Raw genomic sequence first — 23,437 nt, 5'->3', positions numbered from 1 at the left:
CAGGGTTTCTCCACGCCTGATCTCATCTAGAGACCAGTGGTGCTCGTCTGAAGTGTAAAGGTGACTATACAGCACTTTTTCTGTCAGGGTAAGGGGGCGCCGCGAGCCATGTCTAACAGACTTGAGCTGCAAGACCTGTCGGTCGTAGTCGAGCGGTACGCCTGCATCGAGAGGACTGATCGACACCCGCGGTGCAAGCGAAGCCAGACCCCTCGCATGGAAACTACTACATCGGTGTAGAGGGTACCTTCGCGCTGCAAGTTTAGTAGTAAGCATGACTTGACGATGGCTCGAACAGCACAGGAAAAACGACACAAGTCATGTTTGCGACGTTGTGAGAAAAGGCAGATCGGAAACACGTTCCTTATCCGTAGCCGGTCGGCTTTTGAACATAGCGCTAGAATCTCGGAATATCTTTTGAAGCCGAGCAGAACAGTGCCGAGGGGACTATAGACAATGAGGAGTATGAACAACCACAAACAAAAGGGCAATTGACCAAATGCGAGGGCATGGAGCCTGCACTTCCACACGAAGGACTCGTCGTAGTCTTCAGCATGCATAGTATGTGTGACGGAAGCTGATTAGTCTGCCTTTTCTCGAATTTGGCGCATGGCCGAACTTGGGCATCAATGGCGACATAAAGCAGATGCGACATGTCTATTCCACATAGTAAGGACATCACGAAGGTGTTCGCGTCGTCGCGTTGGTGTCGCGTTCCAACGCAGGAGCCAACAGCCTACAGTAGATGCCTGCTCAACCCTGCAAGTTCTAGAACACGATGACGTAGCGTCCCGTCCCTCCCCCAAACTTCCTTCTACACCTTCACACCCACCCCAGCAACCACACCACCAACAATCTCTCCAACCTCACCTCTCACTCAACAATGTTCTCCCCCTCCATCTACACAGTCAGCGTCTTCCAACTCAGCCTCACCTCAGCCCTCAGCGCCTACGGCCTCTACCTCTCCTACCAAAACATAACGCGCCTGCAGCAATACGAGTCGCAGAGCGAAAAAGCCGCAGAATGGTCGAATACCGCGGCGCAAAGACTGCACAAGACGCGGTCGACCCAGACTAGTGGGACTGTTACAGTTCGTAATCCCCCTCCCTCTCTCAAGGGCAACGTGAGACTATTTGTTAGCTAACGAGAGGGTTGTAGCTACTACTCAGTTTCCTCACCTCCACGGCCCTCCTCATCGTACCTAGCCTCGCGTCTACAAAAGTGCTGGTTGGGGCTGGCGCGGCGAATGCGGCGGCTGCGTACCTCGCGAGGGTACACATGAAGAATTTCTGGAACGATAGGAATCAGACGAAGATCCCGTTTGTCGAGAAGTTCAATGAAGCGATACGGGGTAGTGAGCTCGTCGTCCTGTTACTGGGTACGTTGAGTCTGGGATGGGCGGCAGCAGGCGGCGTATGGGCGGGCATGGCGAACGGTGGATCAGGGATACTGGGACTGGGTGTTTGGGGGCTGGTTGTGGGTGGCAGGGTCATGTCGATTGCGCCGCAGATGGGGTGGACGAGTACTCAAAGCTAGAAAGGGATACGAAAGAACGGTCTACTTTGATTTTATATACAACGGGTATCTTGAACGATAATTATGACTTCATGTCTCCCATCTCACTCATCTCGCGCACCAACCTCACACTATCCGCTTCTCTGACCCAGTCTTCTATCCTCGCGCCGACATCTCCTACTAGCTTCTCGTACGTCTCGTTGATGAAGAAAAGCGAGGTATGTGCTGTCACCTCGTCCATGTTCTCCATGAAGACGCGTATCCATGTGGGGTCCTTGTTGCCATCTGCGTCTTTCGGTGGCAGCATGCAGAATTTCTTGAGCTTCTTTGGTTTCGCAGGCGCACTACTTTCTTCCGAATCGTTCTTTGGTCGATGATGGCTGTTCTGGCTGTCCGTTGTGGAAAGGGTGAGAGAGGAATTCGCGCGGTTGTCGGGTGTGTCTTGGCGCATGATGCCGCTGCGCGAGAATACGTAGTTGGCGTAGGGGTGCTGGGGGTTGTTGTGTTGGGCTGGTTCGGAGTCGCCCAGTTCAATGGCACCAATGTCCTCTTCCAGGTCGGTTGTAGCGCGTTTTGGTGAGGCTTTGTCTTCTGCGGGTATCTTGCCGTCGCGCAAGTCTGCTTCTCGTTGCCTTTGCCGCGCTTCTTCCTCCCTCTGCTCTGCCTCTGCTTGTCGCTGTTCTCTTTCTTTCTGCCTTTGCTTGTCCTCTGCTGACATGTTGTTTGCCTCTTCAGCCTTCTTCAGCTCTTCCTTCTCCTGCTCCTTTCTTGCTTTCTCCCGCTCGTCTTGCCTCTTCTTCTCTTCCTTCTCTCGGTCCTTCTTCTCTTTCGCTTTTTCCTTTTCCCATTTCTCTTCCATCTTGGTCCGTTCGTTGATCGTCTTGTTGCGTGTCTTGACAGCTTTCTGATATACTTTAAGAGCCTGGTCGTGCTCCTTCTCTGCAGCTTTGCGCTGGGCCTTGTCGGAGAATTGCATCAGATCAACAAATGGCGGCTCCTGCGGGATAGGCGGGATCTCTGGTAAGTTTGGAGGACCACTGTCCTCGCGCGCTGATTCCTCGAAAGTTTGAGGTGCTGTAGGGCTGGTAGCCGAGAGGAGGTCTTGAGGGCTGACAGGCACGACACCGTCCTCTCGATGCTCGTGGACTTTAATGGATAGCGGTGGAGAATCTGCCATGGGTTCAGGATGCACGTGTGTCATCTCTGGCTCGGACGATGTGACCGATGAACTTCTCGACCTCTCTTGTTCCTCTGTTTGAGTGGGTATTTGTCGCGATACCTCACTCGATGCACTCATGTTGCTGTCCTGATGCTGTAGTTGCTGGCTGGAGGAGCGGGATGGGGATGGGGATTTTGGAGAAGGCGACTTGGGAGATTTCGGCTTCTTGGGTCTTCCGGTGCTTGCAGTGTAGTAGTTGACAAAGCGTACTCGAGGTACTGTGCGCCCTTGGCCAAACCCAGATCTCCTCTTGCTTTCGTCGTCTTCTTCAAGTGCGCGCACTCTTGCGTATCTGTTCTTCAATTCCTTGTAGTCGGCCATTGCGCTACCGAACTCGAAATGGGACTTGACGAGCCCTTTGGTGGCTTCTTTCAAGCCATCTTTGTAGTGTTTGGTAAGCCAGTGTAGGCTGTTTTCCCAGCCCTTCCGATTTGGCAGATTCACATCATTTGGGAATGCCGGGTTGTAATTGGGATCCGTAGGCTTTGGGTTGAAGATCGTACTCATTCTACTGGGTCTCTTTCCAACGTCGGCGTCTTGCACAATTGCGTCCTGTGGCGTTGGCGGTGAACTGAAGATGCTGCCTAGTCCAGCTTTGATAATTCCAGGATGCATGCCCAGGAACGGAACATCGAAATTCACGATGCCAATGATGCGATGACGGAAGACTAGCGCGATGTCTGCAGCGAGCAAGCCACCCATGGAATGACCGAGCAAGACAATGTCGGTCCATTGATCCTCGTGTGGAGCTAGCCTGACAGCTGTCAGTCCTGAGCATGTTGGTGGGTGAGAGAACCGAACCATCTTGAGAAATTATCTCTCGCAATCTCAAGCGAATCCCTGGATTTGTATCTGGGATAGATCTTTGTGTGGACGACATGGGTTTCGGCGAGCGTGATAGTTACAAGATTGTGCACGTGGGCTGGGAAGCTCCTAAAACTTGTTTCGTTGCCCATGAAGCCATGAATGAAAACGAGCATTAGGCGCCGTCGCCCAGTCTCTCCCTGCGAGGGATCTGGGACGAGCGACTGGGTCGAAGAGGAGCGCGGGTCTTGCGAAGACATGCCCATGACGGAATAGGGTGGAGGCGCATCACTTGTTGAAGAGTCTCGGGGAGGAAGAGGTGGTGGGCGTCTTTGGTGCTTTTGGGGGTCCATTGCTTGACTTGTTGGCGACGTCATTGTTGGGTGTTGGTGCACCTGTTACGACACGGGCGACACGCATGGGAAGAGGCACGAATTATATAACCAGTGTCTTGAAAACTGGGAAGTGTTTGCGAGGCTTGGAAGGCGTGCAGTACAGAGGGGCAATGTGGGGTAAAACGCGACAACTCATACGCATTTCCGATACGAGGGACGGCGTATTCGCTCGCCACTCGCGTATTCACCTATACGCATGCTCAACAAGTAGGTACAACGAATAGACACGCGCTAGAAAGTTAAGACTGGGTGGTTCGACACTTTGCACCGTCAGTTTGCTGAGAGTCAACCAGACAAGACGTGCGCAACGCGATGTAGTAGTCCACAAGCGGCAGGCAGTCGTAGTTGGGCGTGTGGAACCCGATGAGACGCACGCTTTCCCAGCGGAGACAAAGACTTAGAAAGCAGCAAGGGACGGAACCGCGGAATCTGGCGCGCCGCCGATCACCCCTTTGGTTATATATCACATATATATTCTATATGTTTGTGTTTCGAAGTCGCGCTCGTGTCAGAGGATATTTGAAGTTCCGTGTTAAGGTGCATGACTCGTGCGTATAGAGCTGATCACTGAGGCCTTGTCGTTTAGGTTTGCTAAGGTCTGTGAAGCTATATGACGAATAGTCATGCACCGCAGAGTGGCACATCTCACAAGTCATGAGGAATGAGGCATGCTGAAGGGCAGGTCTGGATCAGGAGGGCAATGTCATACGGCGTGGATGGCCTCGCTCTTTGTTCGGCGTGGTTCATGCGCTGTTGTTTGTTGACGCGATAGGCCAGGGGCTCCAGACAAACATACTAGACAGTGGCGCGTTCCAGAGAGGAAGCTCGTGATGTTGGTGGTGAACTATGAAGGCCACCCTAGCGAACAATGAACACTACTCGGGCTTGGCAATACGCCAGCCAGCAGACACGGGCCGGCGGTGGTGGAAAGGGCACGGCGGCAGATTGCAGCAAGCGAGTCCCCCAAGGCGACGAGCACGAGTCGGCGATGCTTGTGCGACAATAGCAATGGCAGGTGCGACAACCCAAGGGCGGCAACTAAGAATAACACATCGACAGACTTTGCAGTGGGCCATGGCCCTGCATGCTCCGTTCCAGAATGCGGTACCTGAAAGGCCGTCGCTGGATGGTGTGGCGCCACTGCAGGTGCAAGCGGGACGGCTAGTTAGCAGCCCCTTTGGACCATGGTACGCCAATTCTCCGAAGTTATACTGCCGAAGAGTGAAGCTCAACGATGCGCGACGGGTGGGCGAGGACGAGATTAAGCAAGAGATTGCCGTCGTCACCAGTCGTCATGGCAGCGAAGATCCAGCGCTGCTTCGTGCGTGTGGTGATATGGTGTGCCGGTGGGGCCTGCTATTCCTGGACATATCATCTCGGTTGCGGGCCAATCAGGCCCACAAGGTCTGTGCCAACGGCCGACGGACCCCAAACGGTTTCTCGTCTCCTCGCTGCATCTGGCTGGGCTGGAGCGTCGGCGTGCGCTGTGAAAGTGTCTGTGTCTGCTCCCTGTGTCCCGATCGCTCTCTCCCACGACGCTTCCGCCGCGACGTCGACAATTCCACGGACCCAGCGCTACCACGGCCAAGGGACCCTCAGGACAGCAGCTGTTGGAGCCGCCGTCGCGCGACACCCACACCACGTCTGGCCCACCCCGTTGCACGATAGACGACGCTAGAAATTGCGTCCGCCGCCCGTTCCCCCATAACCACCCCGTCCGCCCCCTCAACCGCGCGACCGTCGCGAAGCAAATGCTGGCCTATTGATCGCCTTCACGTAGGTCCTCCTCAAATCCATCCTCCTGACATGTGAGTGCTGATCGTTGCCGCCTCCAGACCATCCCTCAGTCAGTCACCTGGCGTCCATTCTTTTGCCGACATTCACTCGCTCCCACCCAAACCCACTCCATTGACTGGACTCCCTGCATCGGCTGAAGCCCGAACGTCCGCTCATTCGCAACACCGTCCCTACAACACATGTACCGCCAAACCGCGCACCTCGCCACCGATACTCTGGAAGCATCGCCCTAGTCCATATTGCCTGGCCCCGTCTCTAGACCTTTATGGACCCCGTTGCAACACCTCCCAGGATATCCAGAGTCGATTCGCGCTACCGTCACCGAGCGCAAAACGTCCCGCCCCAGAGCGAACCTGTGCCGCAATCTGAAGAGAAAGAGGAGGAACCAAGCCAGGAGGACCTTATCCCTGAACTGAGAGCCAGAGACAGCATGAGCAGAGGCCATCGCTTCTTTCACCGTCGTGCTGCGCTAGGCAACACGAAGGTTGTCACTGTCGCCGTCGAAGTAGTCGGGACCGTCGATACCAGCGGAAGTTTCATCGCCCAGGAGACTATGGCGCCCGTCACACCTCAGTCCCCAGATGCACCTGCACTACCGACTGCTGCAGCAGTCGCAGCGCCTTCACCCGCACCAGCACCCTCGGTAGCTCCCGCGGCGCAACAACCACTGCCCTCCGCTCCTTCACCCGGTGTTCCAGCAGTACCAGCAGTACCTACAGTTGCGGCTCCTGTGCTTCCATCCGTCCCAGCAGTCCCACCTTTTCCAAGTGACCTCGTGGTTCCAACCGTTCCTGCGTACCCATATTCTACAGGCGGCCAAGTCCCGGCCACCTCCGACTTGAGCGCATCTCCAATTCCAACTAGTAGCCCCATAAGCATTGCGACTCCATCTGCAGCCCCTGTGCCTCTATCAGATGTTAGTTTTATCTTGAACTCGACCGCATCTAGTAAGCCAGACGATACTGCCAACATGATCAAGTCTAACATTTCCAGGCACTGCTTCCTTGTTCTCATCTTCTTCATTCGTCTCTCTTGACAGCATCTCGGCGTCAACTGCGACTGACTTGATTGCGACCATCGCAGACGCTCCGACTCGCTCGACATCTTCATCGGCATCGCAATTCACGTCCTCGTCCGACGCAGCGTCATCTTCTCAAACTTCAGCAGAATCTGCTTTCACTAGCAGTGCCGTCATCTCCTCGGATGCTGCGTCAACAACAGCATACTATGGTGGTGCCGGTGGGGACGCGTCTGGAACGGCGGCTGCCCCTGCTGCCACTACAGCAGGCATCTCAGATGCTGATGCCGACACCGCTCCTTCTCCACTTGAAACCCCACAGGTCGTCGGAAGTGTAGTGGGCAGTTTGGCAGGCGCTGCGCTCATTCTCGCCATAATACTGCTGCTGCTTAGACGTCACAAGCGGAAGCAGGGCGGTGCTTTACAACTCACTGGCGACGATCACACCGATAACAACCAGTCGATGAGGCAAGCACCCACCACAGCTAGTACTTTGGCTCCTATCGCCTTCTTGAACCGTTTCTCTGGTTTGTCAGGCAAGACTGCGGAAACCAACCTCAGTGGTGGTGAACGCAGCTTTCAACGGGTGTCAGGGCGCAAGCTCCCTTCTGCCTTCAGCGAGGGCATGACATCAGATCAGTTCTCTCGTGGCGGCACAATGTCTGGATCTTCTTTCTACCAAGATGAACACGGCACATATGGCGGTCCCGGCATGTCAAAAGAGTTTGGCAAGGAGATCGGTGACAGCCCAGCGAACCGAGAGTCAGGACCCATGAACATTCGACCCAGCCCAGCCAGGACACCAGTCATACGGCATCCTGATGAGGGCAACCCCTTCTCGGACCGCCACTATCTCAGTCCGCCACAATCTCCAAATCCTGATGCCCCACCCAGAGGCACTCTTGGTAGAAGTCTGCATTCGGCGGATGGATCCAGGTCATCTCGGTTTACAGAGAACGTTTGAACGATCTACTAGTCTTTTGTTGCCTTCTTACTCTCGCTCCAGCATCTGTTTTGCCTAACGACACGCATGAACGTGCGTATTGCTCACCTCGCATTGTACCCACCATCTCGCATCTCTTGTCGGTCTTGTCTTGTATACCCCAGGATCCACTCGACATGTTCCACTACTCACCACATACTGTCCTTAATCCGGCCGCAATCTGGCGGTCCAGAACTAATGTCTTGTCGGCTTCCTTTACTGTTTGTTGTTTTACTATAGTCGTTTTCAGTTCCATTCTTCACGATACTGCCGGATCGGGAACGGTGCCTAGTTTCATACCCCCCTGGTTGTTGCTCTCCAAGGGAGAAATCCCTGGGTCTAGACCATTTGTTTATATCGGCTCTGTGGTCCGTGTATATATTCTACGCTGTGCTTCGTTGAAAGCCAGCCTCGTGCATATGGTCGCCATGTTTGTCATGTATGTTGGGGCGCGAGGGCAATTCGGACTAGAGGTCTCGACTATAGGGTTGGCGGAGTTCATAGTGGTCTCTCCCAATGCTCAAAAGTTTGGTCTTGCAATATCACAGTCTGACCTGCGTGCACCTTATTGATCCAGTGATGCATCGGGTAAGTATGCATGCTGCTTACCACGTTTCTATTTCTGGCACAAGATGCAATACTAGCACACATATGGCTGCAGTATTTCCTGTCCTGGCCGGCGCAGCCTGCACTACCGTTTCCTTAACACGGTCCATGTCATGTTCATCACCTCCGTGGTCTTTTGATAGGATACTTGGCATCCTCATGACATCGCTCTCGGTTGGCCGGCCGCAGCTCAGCCCCACCCGTGCTTGCCTAACCGTAAGCACCGCCCCAAGATCGACGGTAGTACCGCCTAGCGTCACGTAAGGCTTCCCAGATAGATGTGATTAAATGCCAATGCCGACACCAGACTCATACCTATTGCTTTTACTATCTGACTCCCAGCACCGGAACGTTACTGTGTCCTACACTACCTACCATTCGCGCACCTATCCCTAACACCTGACGACAAGCAACAGCAACCGCATCCCCAACCCCAACATCACCACCACCACCAGCCTTCCCCCCTCCCAAACAACCACCCACCCACACAACCATGGCCCTCGCCCCCGCCCCCCAGCCCATCGGCGTATTCCCGCAATTCTTCGCCGCCGGCCCCGAAACGCTCGTGCTGAAAGAAAAAGTCATGTCCCTCAGCGGCGACAGCTTCAGCATCAAACTCGCAAACGGGACCCCCGTCCTCAAAGTCGAAGGCAAAGTCATGAGCCTGACGGGTCGCAAGAAGATGTTCGATATGCAGGGTAACCACCTGTGCAGTATTGTCAAAGAGCATTTCCATATTCATTCCACGTATGTGGTGGAGAGTGCGGGGGGTGAGAAGATTATGGAGGTGAAGAGTAGTTTTAAATGTGAGTTTATGTTCTTTTTTGGGGGAAAGAGGATGGGGAGATTTGAAATTTGATGCAAGAATGTAGTCGGCTGACGATGAGATACAGTATTTGGAAGCAAAGCAACAGCAACATTCACCTCGCAAAACGGCAAGCAGGAAAGCCTCACTATGAAAGGCGACTTCTTCGATACTCAAGCTGATATCCTAGATGAGGCGCAAGGAGGTACGCATCTCCCCCTCCCCTCCCTCCCTTCCCTCCCTCCCTTGCCTCCCTCCCTTGCCTCTCCGCTTGCCCTTCCCTACCCACCCACCCCAACGCCCCAAACTAACCCCCATCCCCCCCTTAGGTCTCGTCGTCGCCCGCATCGACCGCAAGCTCCTCAGCGGCAAAGACATATTCTTCGGGCAGCAAACCTACGGCGTGCAAATCGCGCCCGGCGTCGACATGGCGCTCATCGCCGCCCTGTGCATCTGCCTCGACGAGAAGAACAACGAGGGGTCTTAGAAGAACTCGAATAAGAGGAAACAAGTGCCGTATGTGTTTTCTTTGGCGAACAAGGCGACTAAAGGGAGGAGTGGGACGTGGATGGAGAGGGCGACTAAGGGGAGGAGTGGGACGTGGTGGGAGAGGGTGGAGGGCGTGGGGTTGAGGAGGGGGACTTGGTAGTGTGGATGGGAGGGGAGGGGAGGGGGAGTGTGGTGTTTGTTGTGTATACCCTTTGCGTGGAATATTGATGTTTCTTTCTAGTCTATGAAATTGTTTCGTGGGTTGATGTGTCTGATGGTGAGAGAGGGTTGTCGAAAGTTGATCTCTTTACGCGTCTCCGTGGGAGGATGACAGTGCTTGGGACACGTATAACTTGGTTACAAGTATCATGAGGCATCGCCATACCATACATGGCCTGACCACTGCGACTAAACGGCACGGCGCATGACTCAGTCACAACAGGGGAACGAAGAGTGAAGTATATAATCTTGATATTAAAGGAGCGTCTTTAGTTGCTTATCACTCACTCATCTCCATCCCAGCATCTATACACAACAACAATCCCTATAACTACGCCCAGAAACCCCACAAGAAACAACAACAAAGGAGAGATCTAATAAGCCGAAGTACAGCAGCAATCGGGAAAAAAACATGGCTTAAGTGACCACGTCCCGCAAAATATATGCTAGTAATGCAGTCTAACACGAAGGCAAGACGGAGAAAGCAACAACAGAATATAGAGAGAAAAAGGATGGGAATAAACTCAGAGGCTACGCATGAAGAAGATAACGGAGAACGCCTGCCCGATGTAATGCTATGCTTGACTTGGGGAAAGATTTATCAACACCTTCTTCTGCAACAAAACTTTTTGGCCGGCCTGGTTGTATATGCTCACGTCTGCAATCCGTTCCTTGTCCCGATCTTTGCGCGGAGGGGGTATATATGCCACTTGGCTTGACAATGGCGGGGCGCGGGGTGCGGGAAGGGCCGGCTGCGAGGGTACTGCAGCAAGGTCGATGACGACCAAAGAATTAAGGACACTGTCTGAACCGTGTGTTGGGCGATCCAGCTAACCATGTTCGATTACTTCGATCCAGCGAGCAATTCCGATCCGGGTACATTGTGGCCGAAGTCTAAGATCAAAGTCCTGCCATCCTGGCTTGTAGCAACAACGCGTCTGTAGTCACTCTTGGCTGAGAGAATCCAGCTCGTTGTCCAGTTCTTGTAAACAGCATATGTTTGCCCAGTCTCATAATCCGAAACTTGTATACTCTGGTCGTACGAACCAGACACGATGCGGCCGTTGAAGGCGTCGAGGAACAGCGATCGTACAAGGCCGTCGTGCTTAACTCTGCTGTGGACCAGCTCGCCGGTTGAAGCATCAAACTTGTACACGACGTGGTCATTACCACCGGCGAGAACGTATTTTGCATCATCGGAAAATTCAACAGCGGCGAGACCACGGTCTTCGGACGGGAAGTCTTTGATTGAAACACCAGTCTCAAGGTTCCAGAGCTTAGCTACACCGTCGCCACTAGCGGAAACGAGGAAGTTGCCGCGTAGCTGAACGGCGTTGACTGGGCCTCTGTGACCCTTGAGTGTGCGGACGCAGTTGCCAGTCTTACGGTCCCAGACCTTGATCATGGCGTCCTTGGAGCAGGAGATGATGTACTTGTCATCGAGGCAGACGTCTAGGACACCAGCCTCATGGCCGCGGAGTCGGTACATGGGAACGTACTCATCGCCGGTGATGTCCCATACGATGCAGGTGTAGTCCGAGGATCCTGTTACCATGATCTCGCTATCGTACTGTAAGCAGAGAATGGAAGCGTCGTGGTAATCGGCAGGGACGGTGTATATCTCGTTGCCAACCTTGGTGCCGTTGAGCGAAGCGTGGCTGATGACTCGTTCCGGTCGCTCCTCCATGGGTGGGGGAGTGTTGGCTGTTGGCCGATGGTTGGGTCCACCGTAGACCCTGATGCACTTGTAAGTTTTCAGGTCCCACACGCGGATAGTCCTGTCTCGGGAGCCGGTGATGGCCTTGTTCTCGTCAAACTGGCAGCAGTAGACGCTATCTGTGTGACCATTCAGGTAAATGGCAGCGGGTGTACCGGTCTTCCATCGCCCGTCGATTGTGCTCCGCGCCCTGAACATCTGCTTCCAGTCCTGGGCTGGTGCTGGGTTGCCGCCTGCCATCTTGCCAGTGCCCAAGCCGCCCATCTGGATAGGCGCAGGGGAGACGTGTACTTCAGGTTCGTGTTTGCGGAGGAAGACGTTCCGCCAGACGTGCGGTGACGAGGCGTGTTCGTTCCAGCTGCGCGAGACGCGCTCGGCCCGTACGAGAGAAGCGGCATCGAGGTTTGACAGAACGGTGGTGGCGAGCTCGGCAGGAAGGCGTTGGAAGGGATCGACTGTGACACGGTTAGCGTGGCCCCAATGACTGGTGTTTGCCAACTCACTCATCTTCTTCTCCGTGACACTGTCGGCGCGGACAATGGGAGAAGCACATGTCATGTCCACACCGCTCTCGTTGTCCTTGATGTCGTCATCACGCATGGACGTGGTGATGAGGCCATTGAGAAAGCGGTGGGTGTGTTCCTGCTCGCGGCGTAGCTGGTTCTGGCGGTCCTGGTTTGCGGCGGCTGCTGCTTGTCGGGCGGCGGCGCCTGGTACGGACTGGCTGGGGTAGGAGACGGCGGGCGTGAAAAGGGTTTTGGTGATGTCTGTCGACGGCCCCGAAGCTGTGGGGCGGCGTCGCATGCTACTCAGGCGCTTGAAAGGAGCAAAAGCCTTTGAGCTTGTGCTTTGGGGTTGCAGTTGAAAAGTGGGAATGCCAGAGTCTTGGTGTTGCAGGGGCATTCGCTGTTGATCCATGGTAGATTTCTGGCTAGTGCTCGAAGAGGGCAACGACTCGAATAAGGAATGAATGGAGCCGCGGCGACGCTGTGCAGGTGTGGCGGACGACACGGACGACATGCGCCGGCGCGTCTTTTGGCGGGTGAAACTACCAGCGACTGCACCAAACGCGCGGGAGAAGGAGCTGGCCTGTGAATGCTGCGACAGGCCGTCGGCGTGCATGGTGGCTTCGTTGACGGCGTCCAACATGTTGGTGTCCTTGACGTCGTGTTGGTAGTGGGTAGGGAATGTCTGCGAGATGGTGCGCTTCATCGTGTGCGGCGGCGGCGCGGCAGAGGTGTAGGTGTCGTCGTCCACGTCGGAAGAGGTCTTCGGTCGGTGCGACAGGATGGACTGCCTGCGATGCATGCTCCCAGGGATGCTGACTACTGAGCCCGACGAGTTGCGGTGAAGGGCAGGTGCGAAACAGAAAGCGAATCGTAACGTCGCAGGATAACACGGCGGTGACTAAGAGAGCGTGCACAGCAAAGCGGGCTGCGAGGCGTAGGGAGAGTGAGGGTGTAGGCGGAAAGCAAGGATACGCAAAAGAGTCGGACACGAGGTTTATAGCATGAGTATTAGTAGTCGCAGGAGAGGGAAAACAGAGCTTGTTAACAACGCCAGACGACGTGCCACACACTAGGCCAGGAGACTCAGCCGATCTCAAGCCGGTTCGAGTGCCTCCCGAACGTGGTCTGTTCACCAAAGCAACTCCAGACCCACCCCTGCAAATTACCACTTATCTTATCATGCCAGCACTACCCACACCGTCCTTCAAGTCGTAAAGAGTACCGTTCGACCGCCTGCTGCTGCATCCGGCTCCTCCGATCCACTGTCACCACGGCCTCCTGCGTCTGCTTATGCTACACCGCTCCGACGGTACGCCATCCAAGTCGCTTCACGGTACACCATCTTGAATCGCGTCGAGCCCACAACCTAGATCACGCGAAACCGGGCCAAACCATCGCTCAAACATCATGGCATCAACCGCTCCACCCGCCCCCATACCCACCGTCTACCGCCTCGTCTTCTGCTGGCTAGAGCCCGCTTCCATCCTTCTAGGTGCCATCTACGCGTTTTTCTTCCAATCCACCTACCTGGACTTGACCCATGCAGCCAGCTCGCCGGGCCTCCCGGTTCCAATCTCAACATCCATAGTCATGTCACAGTTAGCGAATCTGTACCTTGGACTTGCTTTTTTGGAAGCCTCGATCCTGCGCGCCACGGCCGACGTCAAAGTCTGGAAGACCTTCATAGTCGGTTTGCTGCTCGCCGACCTAGGCCATTTGCTCACTGTGTTGCCGGTCGGAAGCGAGATCTACTGGGCCTTTTGGCGATGGAACGCCATCGATCTGGGGAACGTCCCGTTCGTTTACTTCTTAGCCGTGACGCGCATTTGCATGCTTCTTGGCGTCGGCTTCCAGAAGGAAGGTGTGAGATCGAAGATGACATGAAGGTGCACTGGCAACAGAATGCAAAAACACAAGTCCCATGTATATATTTCTAGTCGTGTCAATAGAATGCCATGCATCGTAGCGAGTCCGCCAGCCGTCACCACGACCATCGCAATCTCTCATTTCCACATGTGTGCCCGTCACAAACAACCCAATCCTGCCCAACACGCTCGTCGAGCGACCCAACCAAAACGAGGACATTCGCGTATTCACGATTCATCCCTAACCAGGCAGCCCAACCGAGCAAATCGCATACCTCGTTACCCCAGACCCACAGTACAAGACCCTGCACATCATCTTGTGCATACCCTTCACCCGTCATCTCACCGACAGGCCTCACCGCCCCAAATCTCTTCACCAAAACCTTCACCACTCGGAACGATTCCGAGCCTAACAATCATCAAACCCGCAAACAGCAGCTTACCCGCAGCAGCACCACAGTGAAACGCCATTACACCTAAAGTCCACCCTCTCTTACCGCCGCAGTAATGAATCCAAAATTCTGCCTTATGTCCCTTTGTCCAACAGCGCACCCAGGCAATCCAACAAAGACGCTGACTGACACGTCTCCATGCTTCTCGACAAAAAAATCATCGCGTGGCATCCCCCCGGCACCACCCACATGCAGCATGCCGAGAATAGCAACTGCCAACATCGTCTTCGCCACGCCTGCTCAGCCTCATGCCCTGCATACCCGCCAGTCAGTCATCAACAATGCCCAGTGCAGGGCAAGGGGAAGCGGGAATCCCGGAGGCAGCGGGCGCAAACGTCATTACTACCACGAGAGTATGTTTTTCTTCTCTCCACCATTCTTTTTTTCCTTTGCCATTCGTAACTTTTCGCATCATACTCGGGCTTAGCACGCCACTTGTACATGATAATTGCAGATCTTTGATGTTGGGAGAGGCAAATTTGAAAGAAGGGAACACGGCGTTGGGAATTCCGCTTTGTTTCGCCGAAACACTAATGAGTGTTACTACCATGGATACGGGCTTGCAGCTGCACACAATTTGTTAGGGTTGGTCTTGCCCATGACACGCGCCTTGCATCATGTCATGTCGAACCAAACGTTATCTTTACATGCGTACCATGGTTTGCGCGGCGCAAAGGGGTCTTCGCCGACCTTTTCATTGTGCCCTCGTTCCGAGCAGCCTAGATAGATAGCTACGTGAGTATGATGGGGTGGCCGTCATGTGTACCAGCGGATGCTTGGCGGGGTCGTGTAGGGAGGTCGCGCGGAGAAGGGTGTAATGGACCCCGCACCCACGATGTTCAGCTCTTGGGTATACCGTGGTACACGTGCTTCCAGGTGGGCCTTTGACAACGCAGCGTGTTCGAGAACAATTGTGAGTATTCATGGCGTATGTAAGATTGCGCTACGTCACAGAGTTTGCCTATAATGTACCCGCAGCTTGAGATTGCTGCTAGGTAATTAACATGGCATGGGAAAGGTACGATGGTGGTCTACCCTTTCCAACGTTTCGCACGGCTTCGATTCAGAAACATGTCGTCTCACTGCAAAACATCAACACATGGCACTCGTTACAAAGACGAACAATGATAGAGATTCAAGACACTGCTTCCCTTGCACCGCAGAAGCCGGAAGCGACAGGAAGATACGGGGTATAATATCCACACCAGAAAACAGTAATCCAAACACGAGACCCAGTTACAAAAGTCAACCCAATGCTGTAGAGATACCGCTTTTCCCATTGCAACATGAAAAGCGCCTTGACCCCATACCAATCAATAAGCTTTGCTCATACATGTATATTAGGCCGTAATCAATCCGAACACCGTGCAAAGTGACGCAGTATAAACAGAAAGCGAGTGAAATCATGGTACATCGCAGATACATAACAGCGCCCGAAGGCAAAGAGATGAGAAAGAATAGACGCAGAAGTACGCGTCAGGAAAGGAACAGGATTCCAAAAAGGTTGTAAGAATGAGGCTCAAAGCATAGATGGATCAAGTGTTCCACCCATGCTGTCCATGGTCTTCTCGAGCATGTCGAGATCCATCATAGTCCCTGGACCATAGTCAGGGAATAACATCATGTCTTCGCTGTCCATGGGAGGAAGAACAACGCCCAGATTCTGCAGGTCTTCAGAGAGTTGCATATCCATTGGGAGGACATCACCAGCCATGTTGATGTGCCATGCATCCGGCATGTCGGCATCCTTGAGATCGATATTGATAACGAGATTGTCGTTTTCGGAAATGTCTGACTGTCGTGTGGAAGGCGTGTCTTTGTTAGACGACTCGGGCGTGGCGGATGGTGAAGCGGGCCGGGAGCGGAGTGCCCACGTGTTATCTTCGTCCTTGAGATCGAAGACTGTGAAAGGCCCGTTCGCATCGAGAGCGGCAAAGGTATCTTCGTAGGAATAGTCAAGAAGAGACATTGGCAGCATGGGCTGCTGCGGTGTCTGCTCTTCGTCTTGAACCACAGGCTCCGGAGCTGTTGCTTGCTGCTCCTTGGGTACAGATTTGGGGATGCTGGCCGGTGTGGGTTTGCCACGGGCACCCGAGCCAGGTGTAGCCACCTTGGTCATCGCCTGGGGTGTCTTGAGCAGATTCGACGACGGTGAGTCCTTAACGCCTGTTTGTGTTGGCACCCGCGCCATCGCCGTAGTTGCCGGCTGTTGTCCGACTGGAGTGGCAGCATTGTTCGAAGCGCCGGGGGTCTGCTCCGGCTTAACAGCCTGTTGAGTTGCTCGTGGAACAGCCGGCGCGGGCTTCGAGGCGCGTTTGGCAGCGTTTTGGTCGACCTTAGCTTCGCCAGTCTTCTGGTCAATATCCAGGTAATCCGCCATGGAGTCGAGAGCAAACTGCATCGGGTTCTCGACCTTGACATGTATCTGACTATGCGCCTCTAGTTCACCCTGGGTATCGAAACCCCTTACAGAGAATTCACAACTCGCATCGTTGCATCGGAAAGTTGGCCGTTGTGGCATTTGCTTCTCAGGGGGCGGTTGTCTTCTCAGTTCAGGCGAGTTACCTGTACCTGAACCGATTCGAGGAGACGCTCTAGCACCGGGAGTAGATGATTGGCTACCCTCAAGCTTTGCGCGCTTCTTCTCCGGCAGCACCAGATTCGTGACTGGTCTCGCTCCCTCGAAGTAGTGTGCTGCTCCGTGGCCTGAGTCAGCTCCGATGGCGAACGGTGGTCGGTCGGTGGTAGGGGCAGAAGGCGGCTTCTGGCTGCGGTTTTGTTGTTCTACGATTTTCAGATTTGCGGCATTAAGTTGAGCGGGCGGGGCATTCGAACCACCCTGGAGCTGCGGCTGCTGCTGCTGACCAGCTGTTTGCTGCTTGACCTTTTCCATAATCTTGTTAACGAACTTGAGTGTTGCGCCCATATGGTTCTTGAACTCTTCAATAGTCAGAGTGACTTGAGGGCGAAGCGTGCCATCTGACAGGTCGATCTGCTGGTACAACAGCACGCGAGATGTCATTATTTGGCGGATAACTTGCTCGGGCTCAGAGGAATCGTACGAAGCGTGGAAAATGCGTAGAGCCTGATCCACCTGCTTTAGTCGGCTGAGTTGTTCTTTAAACGATCGCTGTAGCGGTATTCGCATCTGCGACGGCAGCTGTACTGGCGGTCTGGCGGGGATACTCTTTTCTACTTCGTCCATCAGCTGCTTGAATTGCCGGGTCCTCGCTGGGTCTGCCATTCTTTGTCGGAGTTCTTCATGGTTGACGACACCACCCCGTTGTTGCTGCATCTTGTTGTTGGAGGCATCTTGAGCCTTCAATAACTGTGCCTTGTACTGAGCGTGCTGGGCGGGGGTAAGTTTCGACATTTGCTCATGGGTAAGATTGAGCCCGGGTTGAGACTTTGTCGAAGCCATGGCGGTGGCCTGTGGTGTTGCATCTGCGCCTGACTCGGCAGTGTCCTCGTTGGGTCGCTTTGTGCCCTTGTTCACATTGTTGTTGTTGTTGTTGTTGGATAGCTGTGGTTGCATGGGCTGTGATTGTGGTGGAGGAGGTCTGGCCGCTGGTTTGGGCTGAGGGGTTGGTTGTGCTGGAGGTTGTACAGTCGGTGGACGGTTGTTTTGCTGCTGCTGAACTGCGATGTTCGCAGGCGGTTGCGCCTGACCGCGTTGGGCTTGTTGCTGCTGCATCAAATGTTGCTGCGCCTGTTGCTGCCGCTGATGCTGAAGATTCTTCATCTTTATGGACATCATCAGACCTCGTAGTTGCTCGTCTGGCATGTTGGCTTGTGGCTGGCCTGCCATTCTTGCCCGGAATTGTGCCAATTCTTGAGGGGTGACCTGGAGCATGTTTTGCATGTTCGGTTGTTGTGGGGGATTCCTCAGAAGACCTTGATTAGGATTTCCTTGCGCCGGCGGGGCAATGCCATGGCCAGGCTGTGGTGTGCCATTGGGACCCGGTCCATTTTGGTTAGAGTTCCGCACCATGTCTTGGAAGTGAAGAACCTGTAGCATAAGCAGCTTCTGGCTGTCGACACCCGGAACGAGAGCGGGGTTTTGGCCAGCCCACAGCTTCAGTTGCTGCCATGTTCTAACATCCGGAGGAAGACTGCTACGGATGTTATTGTTCAAAACGTTCGGAGGAAATGGCTTGGGGTCAGTAGCATGTATGATGCCAGGATTGGCTCGTAGCAAGTTGGAAGCCGCCTGTAAGCGTTGCTGCTGAGACTGCATTGGCGCACGCTGTGCTCCCATAGGAGGCTGTAGTCCAGCCCCAGGTTGTGGCTGCGTAAGGTTCAAGCCACGATTTATGCCTTGCTGCATGTTGGGGTTCATCATGGGACCGCCCATATTAGGCGGCATCTGCTGTTGCGGTTGTTGATTGAAAGGCAAGTTTTGCTGCCCAGCATTGGGTTGACCCGGGGGGAAGGCTCCATTTTGAATTCCGCCATTGCGACGAAGATTCATCATGTAGCTCTGTAGTATTACGCGGAACTGAGGCTCCGGAACCTTGAGCAGTTGCTGCTTGACGTTCGGGTCTAGGTCGGCTGGCATCATGTTCATGCGAACCTGATCAGTCAGCGGTTGCTGGTTGGCCTGCTGTACGGCGGCAGCTCTTTGTTGCGCTTGTCGCATAAGCTCGGACAGGTTGGGGTCAGTCTGTCCGGGTTGAGGCGTCATGATGGGAACGTGGGCTTGAGGGGGCCGTTGCTGTTGCGGTGTACCAGGAGGTCCTGCCTGTCCCGGTGGAGCCATCGGCCGGTTGAGCATAGGCATGGCAGGGCTGGCCTGAGAACCCTGGGGCATGTTCAGACCGCCCATTTGGCCTTGGAGCATCTGGTTCTGCTGGTTGCGTGCTTGCGCCGCCTGTTGCTGCCGTTGTTGCTCCAACCGCGCCTGAGCCTGAGCTTGAGCCTGGGCCTGAGCTTGTGCTTGCGCTTGTTGCGCCTGCTGTGCCTGTTGTTGGCGGTGAAATGCCTCAGCAGCCTGGCGCTGTGCCATGGCATTTTGTGATGCATTTTGTTGTGCGTTTTGGCCCTGGAAGCCGCCCATCTGACCGCCGTTATTCTGGTTGTTGCTTGCAGGCACTACTGTGTTGCCCTGGTCCTGGCTGCGCATAGCTTCCATTTGCCGATTTGCTATCTCAGTGAAATCAAACTCTTGATTAGGCTGACGTGGATTCATGCCCAGCTGCTGGGCCTGCATCCGGTTCGGCTGAGCAGCTCCCTGCATGGCGCCGGCATTTTGCGCAGCTCCCTGCTGGTTGAGGGCGCCTCTTCTGTAGAGCATGTCGGCGTGTTGTCGGAAACGGAGGAAGAGAGGGTTGATACCCTGAGCGAGCAGCTGCTGCTTCTTATCCTCGGGCCATGCGCGAATATCAGCTTCGAATTTGAGCCGAACCTCCTCTTTACAAGTATCCATGAGCTTTTTAGCGAACTGGTTGATGATCAGTTGGTCCTGACGATTCTGTGTGGGCTGGTTGGGTTGCATGTTCGGTTGCTGGTTGTTTTGTCCCTGTTGGGGCATGTTGGCGGGGTTGGCCCCATTAACACCCATAGAAGACTGCCCTTGTGACATAGGCACAGGTGAAACTTGCATGGGCCGCTGGAGTTGGGCATTCGGAAAGGCCGGGTTGAACTGGGGGCCTCCGGGCCTGGCGCCTTGCTGACTCATCTGATTCATCATGTTCATCTGGTTCATCTGGGCGGGGTTCATGCCGTTCATCGGGTTGTTCATGTTGTTGGGAACGCCGCCTTGCATGCGTTGTTGTAATTGCTGCTGGCGCGCAGTCGTCATGACGATGAGCTTTTGCTTGATGTTGGAGACGTATTGGTCCTTTGTCGAAGAAGACATGAAGGTCTGCGTCTCGAACTGGAGGGCAGCGCGCATAGACTCGACCTCGGCGATTTCGGGCTTGAGCAGGCGGTACTGAGTGAAGAACTGGAGGGCCAGCTGACCGCGCTCTTCCGGCTGCGTGCCCTGCTGCCAGCCATTTGGGATCTTGCCTTGTTGCTGCTGCACGCGATAGTGCTGGATGAAGTGGTGGAGTCCCGCGGTGGCCCGGTTCTGTTGCATGCCGTTCTGTTGCATGTTGGGGTTGTTCATGGTGGTGGAGCGCGAAGGGCCACGGGCGCGCTATGTCGCAGGCTGGCGGAGGTGCGCAAGATACAGGCAGCGGTGCAGTGCCGCGGATGTGCAGTGAACAGCAGCACTCATGCAGGCCGAGAGTTTCAGGTGCGCGGCGGGCGGTGGGACGACTCCGGCGTCGAGGCGTCGTTTCTGGTGCCGAGTAGACGACTTGGTGAGACCTGGGATGGGGGCGGTGACGGTAACGGCAACGGCGAGGGCAGCGGTGACGTGGGAGAAGATGGAAGCGGCCACAGAGGAAAACGTGTCGGGTGTCGTGGAAGAGAGCTGGGCCTGCGGCTCTATGGGCAAGACGCGAGGAAAGGCAGGGCCACAGCTGCTCACCTGGAGTGAGGCTTAGGTGCTTAGGTGAGTGAAAGGCGGAGGCTCGAGAGGACGACGCCAGCTGCGGCTCGAGACTGATCGACACTTGCGGACAGGGCGCAAGGTTAGCGCAGCACCCGTGGACCCAAACGACGGCGCCTAAATGATGCAGCTGCAGGGCTCAGGACGACGTGTCCATGGGAACAGGATACAGCTATCGCAGTGAAGATGTCGTCGCAACAGGAAATACTAAGATGCAAAGGCAGACGTGTTTGGTGGGTGGGTGAGCGAGGAAGATTGCGAAAGGCGACAGAATGGGCGTGCGTCGCAGCCCAGGTGCAGCAATCGCGCCCGTCGCACCTACCTCGTCCAAACTGCAGGGATTATCCGCTAGCCTGCAATTGGTAGGCCCTCCAACGCTCCTGCCCCGGTCCGCCTGGGTCATGCCCCCAGTGCAAAGGAACAGCTGTCGAGGCATGCGCACGACGACTTGCTGCGCTGACGACGTGCTGCATGTCTGATTCATGTATATCAAGTTGCTCCCATCGCCGGCGACGGATCCAGCGGGTGCCTGTTGCGCCCCCCATCTCTGTCGACGACTAGGTCTCACAGGTTCGTCGAATGAACGGCACTAGCGCTTGGCTGGGACCCGCCAAATCTTCCGCACTTCTGGTGGCAGGACGAACCATGTGCTCTGCTCGTCTTCCCTCCTCCCCGCTCGGCCGGTCTAAGCGTCGCTCTCATCTTGCAGTCGTTCGTCGTCTTGCTCTGTGTTATGTTTGAGCACTTTGGTAGCTCTACGATGCGGCGCCCGGTGTGCGTGTCGACGACTGTTCGGTTTCATCCCAAACGTCAGGAAGCCCTGTGGCTTAGATGGCGCCATGCCATCTGCCTGATGCCCTGCGAGGGTTCCGCTGCTTTTTCCACTACCATCGCTCACTAGCCGCTTTAGCTGTCATCTGCGCCAGGCGGTGATCAGGGCAATAACGCCTTCAATTCAAATCATCTCGTCCATTTTCCCTATCAAGGACACATGGCAGCCCCATGGATGCAAGCTGCCAATCGCGCAATTCCTCATTCGCCATGTATATGAATATCAAGACGAGTATAGAAGCCTCCATATACCATCGCCACTGAAAGCTGTCAAAGTTGACGTCCTCGTACTCGTCCTCCAGGTCGCTGGTGATCGGCCACCCGTTGCCCTAAAAGATGGTGAAGGACTAGTTATCCACATCTCGCACTAAAGCGCCGGACGCTATGGCACAGGACTATGGGCCTCCACCCCGTTCCGAACCAACAACGCCGCTGTCAAAGCAGTCACCTTGCCCTCCCTCATACGCGCTCCATCCCTGACACTGCTTTTTCTTGACATCTCCGCATCTAGAGCTGCCAACCCATCACCTACCCATTCAAGAGGCCACCTCCTCTCACACAAGTCTCGCTTGCTCCGCCACTGCCCCTTCCGTCTCTGGTTCGCGTCGATCCTTGGCGGAAAGCCCCCCTGCAGTCCCATGTCAGTCCCATGGATTGGGCATGATCGCCAGGGAACAATGAAGCCGGACGCCAGCCAATAGCATCCAGCGTTTGACACGTTTCTGCTCCCCCCACCGCTGCTTTGTCTTGCAGTCGAGCATTCGGCCTTTCTTGCGTTCATTTCTTGCGTTCGTGATGAAGAAACAATCTAGCATACAACGTGTCGCGTCGCGCCTCGTGATCCACCGCGTTCCGTCATTGGCCTGATACGTCACAACGGCCTATCAACAGTTTCGTGCACGCTTAGTGAGACGACTTGTAACCACCATCATCGATGCATCGGAATTGCATCGAACTTAAACACGGCCAGATGCCTTTCTTTACTGCTTCGGGGCAATCTACACAGTCCTTGTGACTGGCGAAATTCGGTGAAGGGCATGCACAGAGTGGTATCTTCGGGCTATATGGGAGCTCGCAACCACACTCCAAGAGAGGAGCAACTCCCACGATGAGTCCGTGCGCTCACCCTCAGCTCACGACCATCGATCGCGAACAACCGTCTATGTTTATTTTTTTGCCATCATCCCTGCGCAACCGTTGCTATGAGAAGACAGCGCACCCACACCCCTTCAAGGGGAAAACCGGACAAAGGCTCTGAAGTCTACATCGCCTTGAGATCTTGAGGCTGTAGATTGGTAAGGCAATGCAGACTTCTTAGCTTTCTCCTTAGTAATTGTTCTGCGAAGACATGTGTTCAGTTTTTCCCTTGAATGGGGTGCACCTAATTCGATATCGGGATGATCTTCATCGTCACATACCCCTCCCAAATCAACAGCCTTGTCATCACTCTGTACGTCTCGTCTATGCCTCAGGAATACATGAGCACGCTCGATGGCCCCCTTTCTATGTGCTGTGAGACTGCGCATTCACTCTAGATGATTGTTCAAGACCGCCTTACCTGCCACCATGTGAAGGCTTTACGTGGAAGGAGCGAAATGATGCCGCCGCGGATCCGATGAACAACGCCCTTCGATGGGTTGTAAACCTTAGGCATATGACGAAGTTCAAGCCCGCCCGATAACCTTCTCCAAGTTTATCAGACTCGTGTTGAGGCATGG

The 23,437-nt window shown here is 54.7% G+C and overlaps 6 protein-coding genes across 6 annotated transcripts; 3 read left to right on the top strand and 3 right to left on the bottom strand.

Moving 5' to 3' along the window:
- Positions 1 to 883: 883 nt before the first annotated feature.
- Positions 884 to 1,536, top strand: J4E92_008371 (uncharacterized protein; the record flags this gene model as incomplete). The annotated part of the gene is made up of 2 exons (XM_051499723.1): positions 884 to 1,090; positions 1,159 to 1,536. The coding sequence occupies 2 exons, from the start codon at positions 884 to 886 to the stop codon at positions 1,534 to 1,536; spliced, it is 585 nt and encodes a 194-aa protein (XP_051350099.1).
- A 61-nt stretch (positions 1,537 to 1,597) lies between these two features.
- Positions 1,598 to 3,538, bottom strand: J4E92_008370 (uncharacterized protein; the record flags this gene model as incomplete). Its single annotated transcript, XM_051499722.1, has 2 exons — positions 1,598 to 3,488; positions 3,531 to 3,538. 2 exons carry the CDS (start codon positions 3,536 to 3,538, stop codon positions 1,598 to 1,600), a joined length of 1,899 nt encoding a protein of 632 aa, XP_051350098.1.
- Positions 3,539 to 5,995: 2,457 nt separating this feature from the next.
- Positions 5,996 to 7,712, top strand: J4E92_008369 (uncharacterized protein; the record flags this gene model as incomplete). The annotated part of the gene is made up of 2 exons (XM_051499721.1): positions 5,996 to 6,497; positions 6,814 to 7,712. The coding sequence occupies 2 exons, from the start codon at positions 5,996 to 5,998 to the stop codon at positions 7,710 to 7,712; spliced, it is 1,401 nt and encodes a 466-aa protein (XP_051350097.1).
- Positions 7,713 to 8,829: 1,117 nt separating this feature from the next.
- J4E92_008368 (uncharacterized protein) lies at positions 8,830 to 9,628 on the top strand (the record flags this gene model as incomplete). Its single annotated transcript, XM_051499720.1, has 3 exons — positions 8,830 to 9,142; positions 9,230 to 9,346; positions 9,471 to 9,628. 3 exons carry the CDS (start codon positions 8,830 to 8,832, stop codon positions 9,626 to 9,628), a joined length of 588 nt encoding a protein of 195 aa, XP_051350096.1.
- Positions 9,629 to 10,693: 1,065 nt separating this feature from the next.
- On the bottom strand, positions 10,694 to 12,874 carry J4E92_008367 (uncharacterized protein; the record flags this gene model as incomplete). The annotated part of the gene is made up of 1 exon (XM_051499719.1): positions 10,694 to 12,874. The coding sequence occupies one exon, from the start codon at positions 12,872 to 12,874 to the stop codon at positions 10,694 to 10,696; it is 2,181 nt and encodes a 726-aa protein (XP_051350095.1).
- A 3,037-nt stretch (positions 12,875 to 15,911) lies between these two features.
- On the bottom strand, positions 15,912 to 20,501 carry J4E92_008366 (uncharacterized protein; the record flags this gene model as incomplete). The annotated part of the gene is made up of 1 exon (XM_051499718.1): positions 15,912 to 20,501. One exon carries the CDS (start codon positions 20,499 to 20,501, stop codon positions 15,912 to 15,914), a length of 4,590 nt encoding a protein of 1,529 aa, XP_051350094.1.
- Between the last annotated feature and the right edge of the window lie 2,936 nt (positions 20,502 to 23,437).

Source organism: Alternaria infectoria (assembly GCF_024043175.1).
Source record: "Alternaria infectoria strain BMP 0036 chromosome Unknown scaffold_16, whole genome shotgun sequence".
Classification (NCBI taxonomy): domain Eukaryota; kingdom Fungi; phylum Ascomycota; class Dothideomycetes; order Pleosporales; family Pleosporaceae; genus Alternaria; species Alternaria infectoria.
This window is presented reverse-complemented; position numbering and strand designations above follow the sequence as displayed.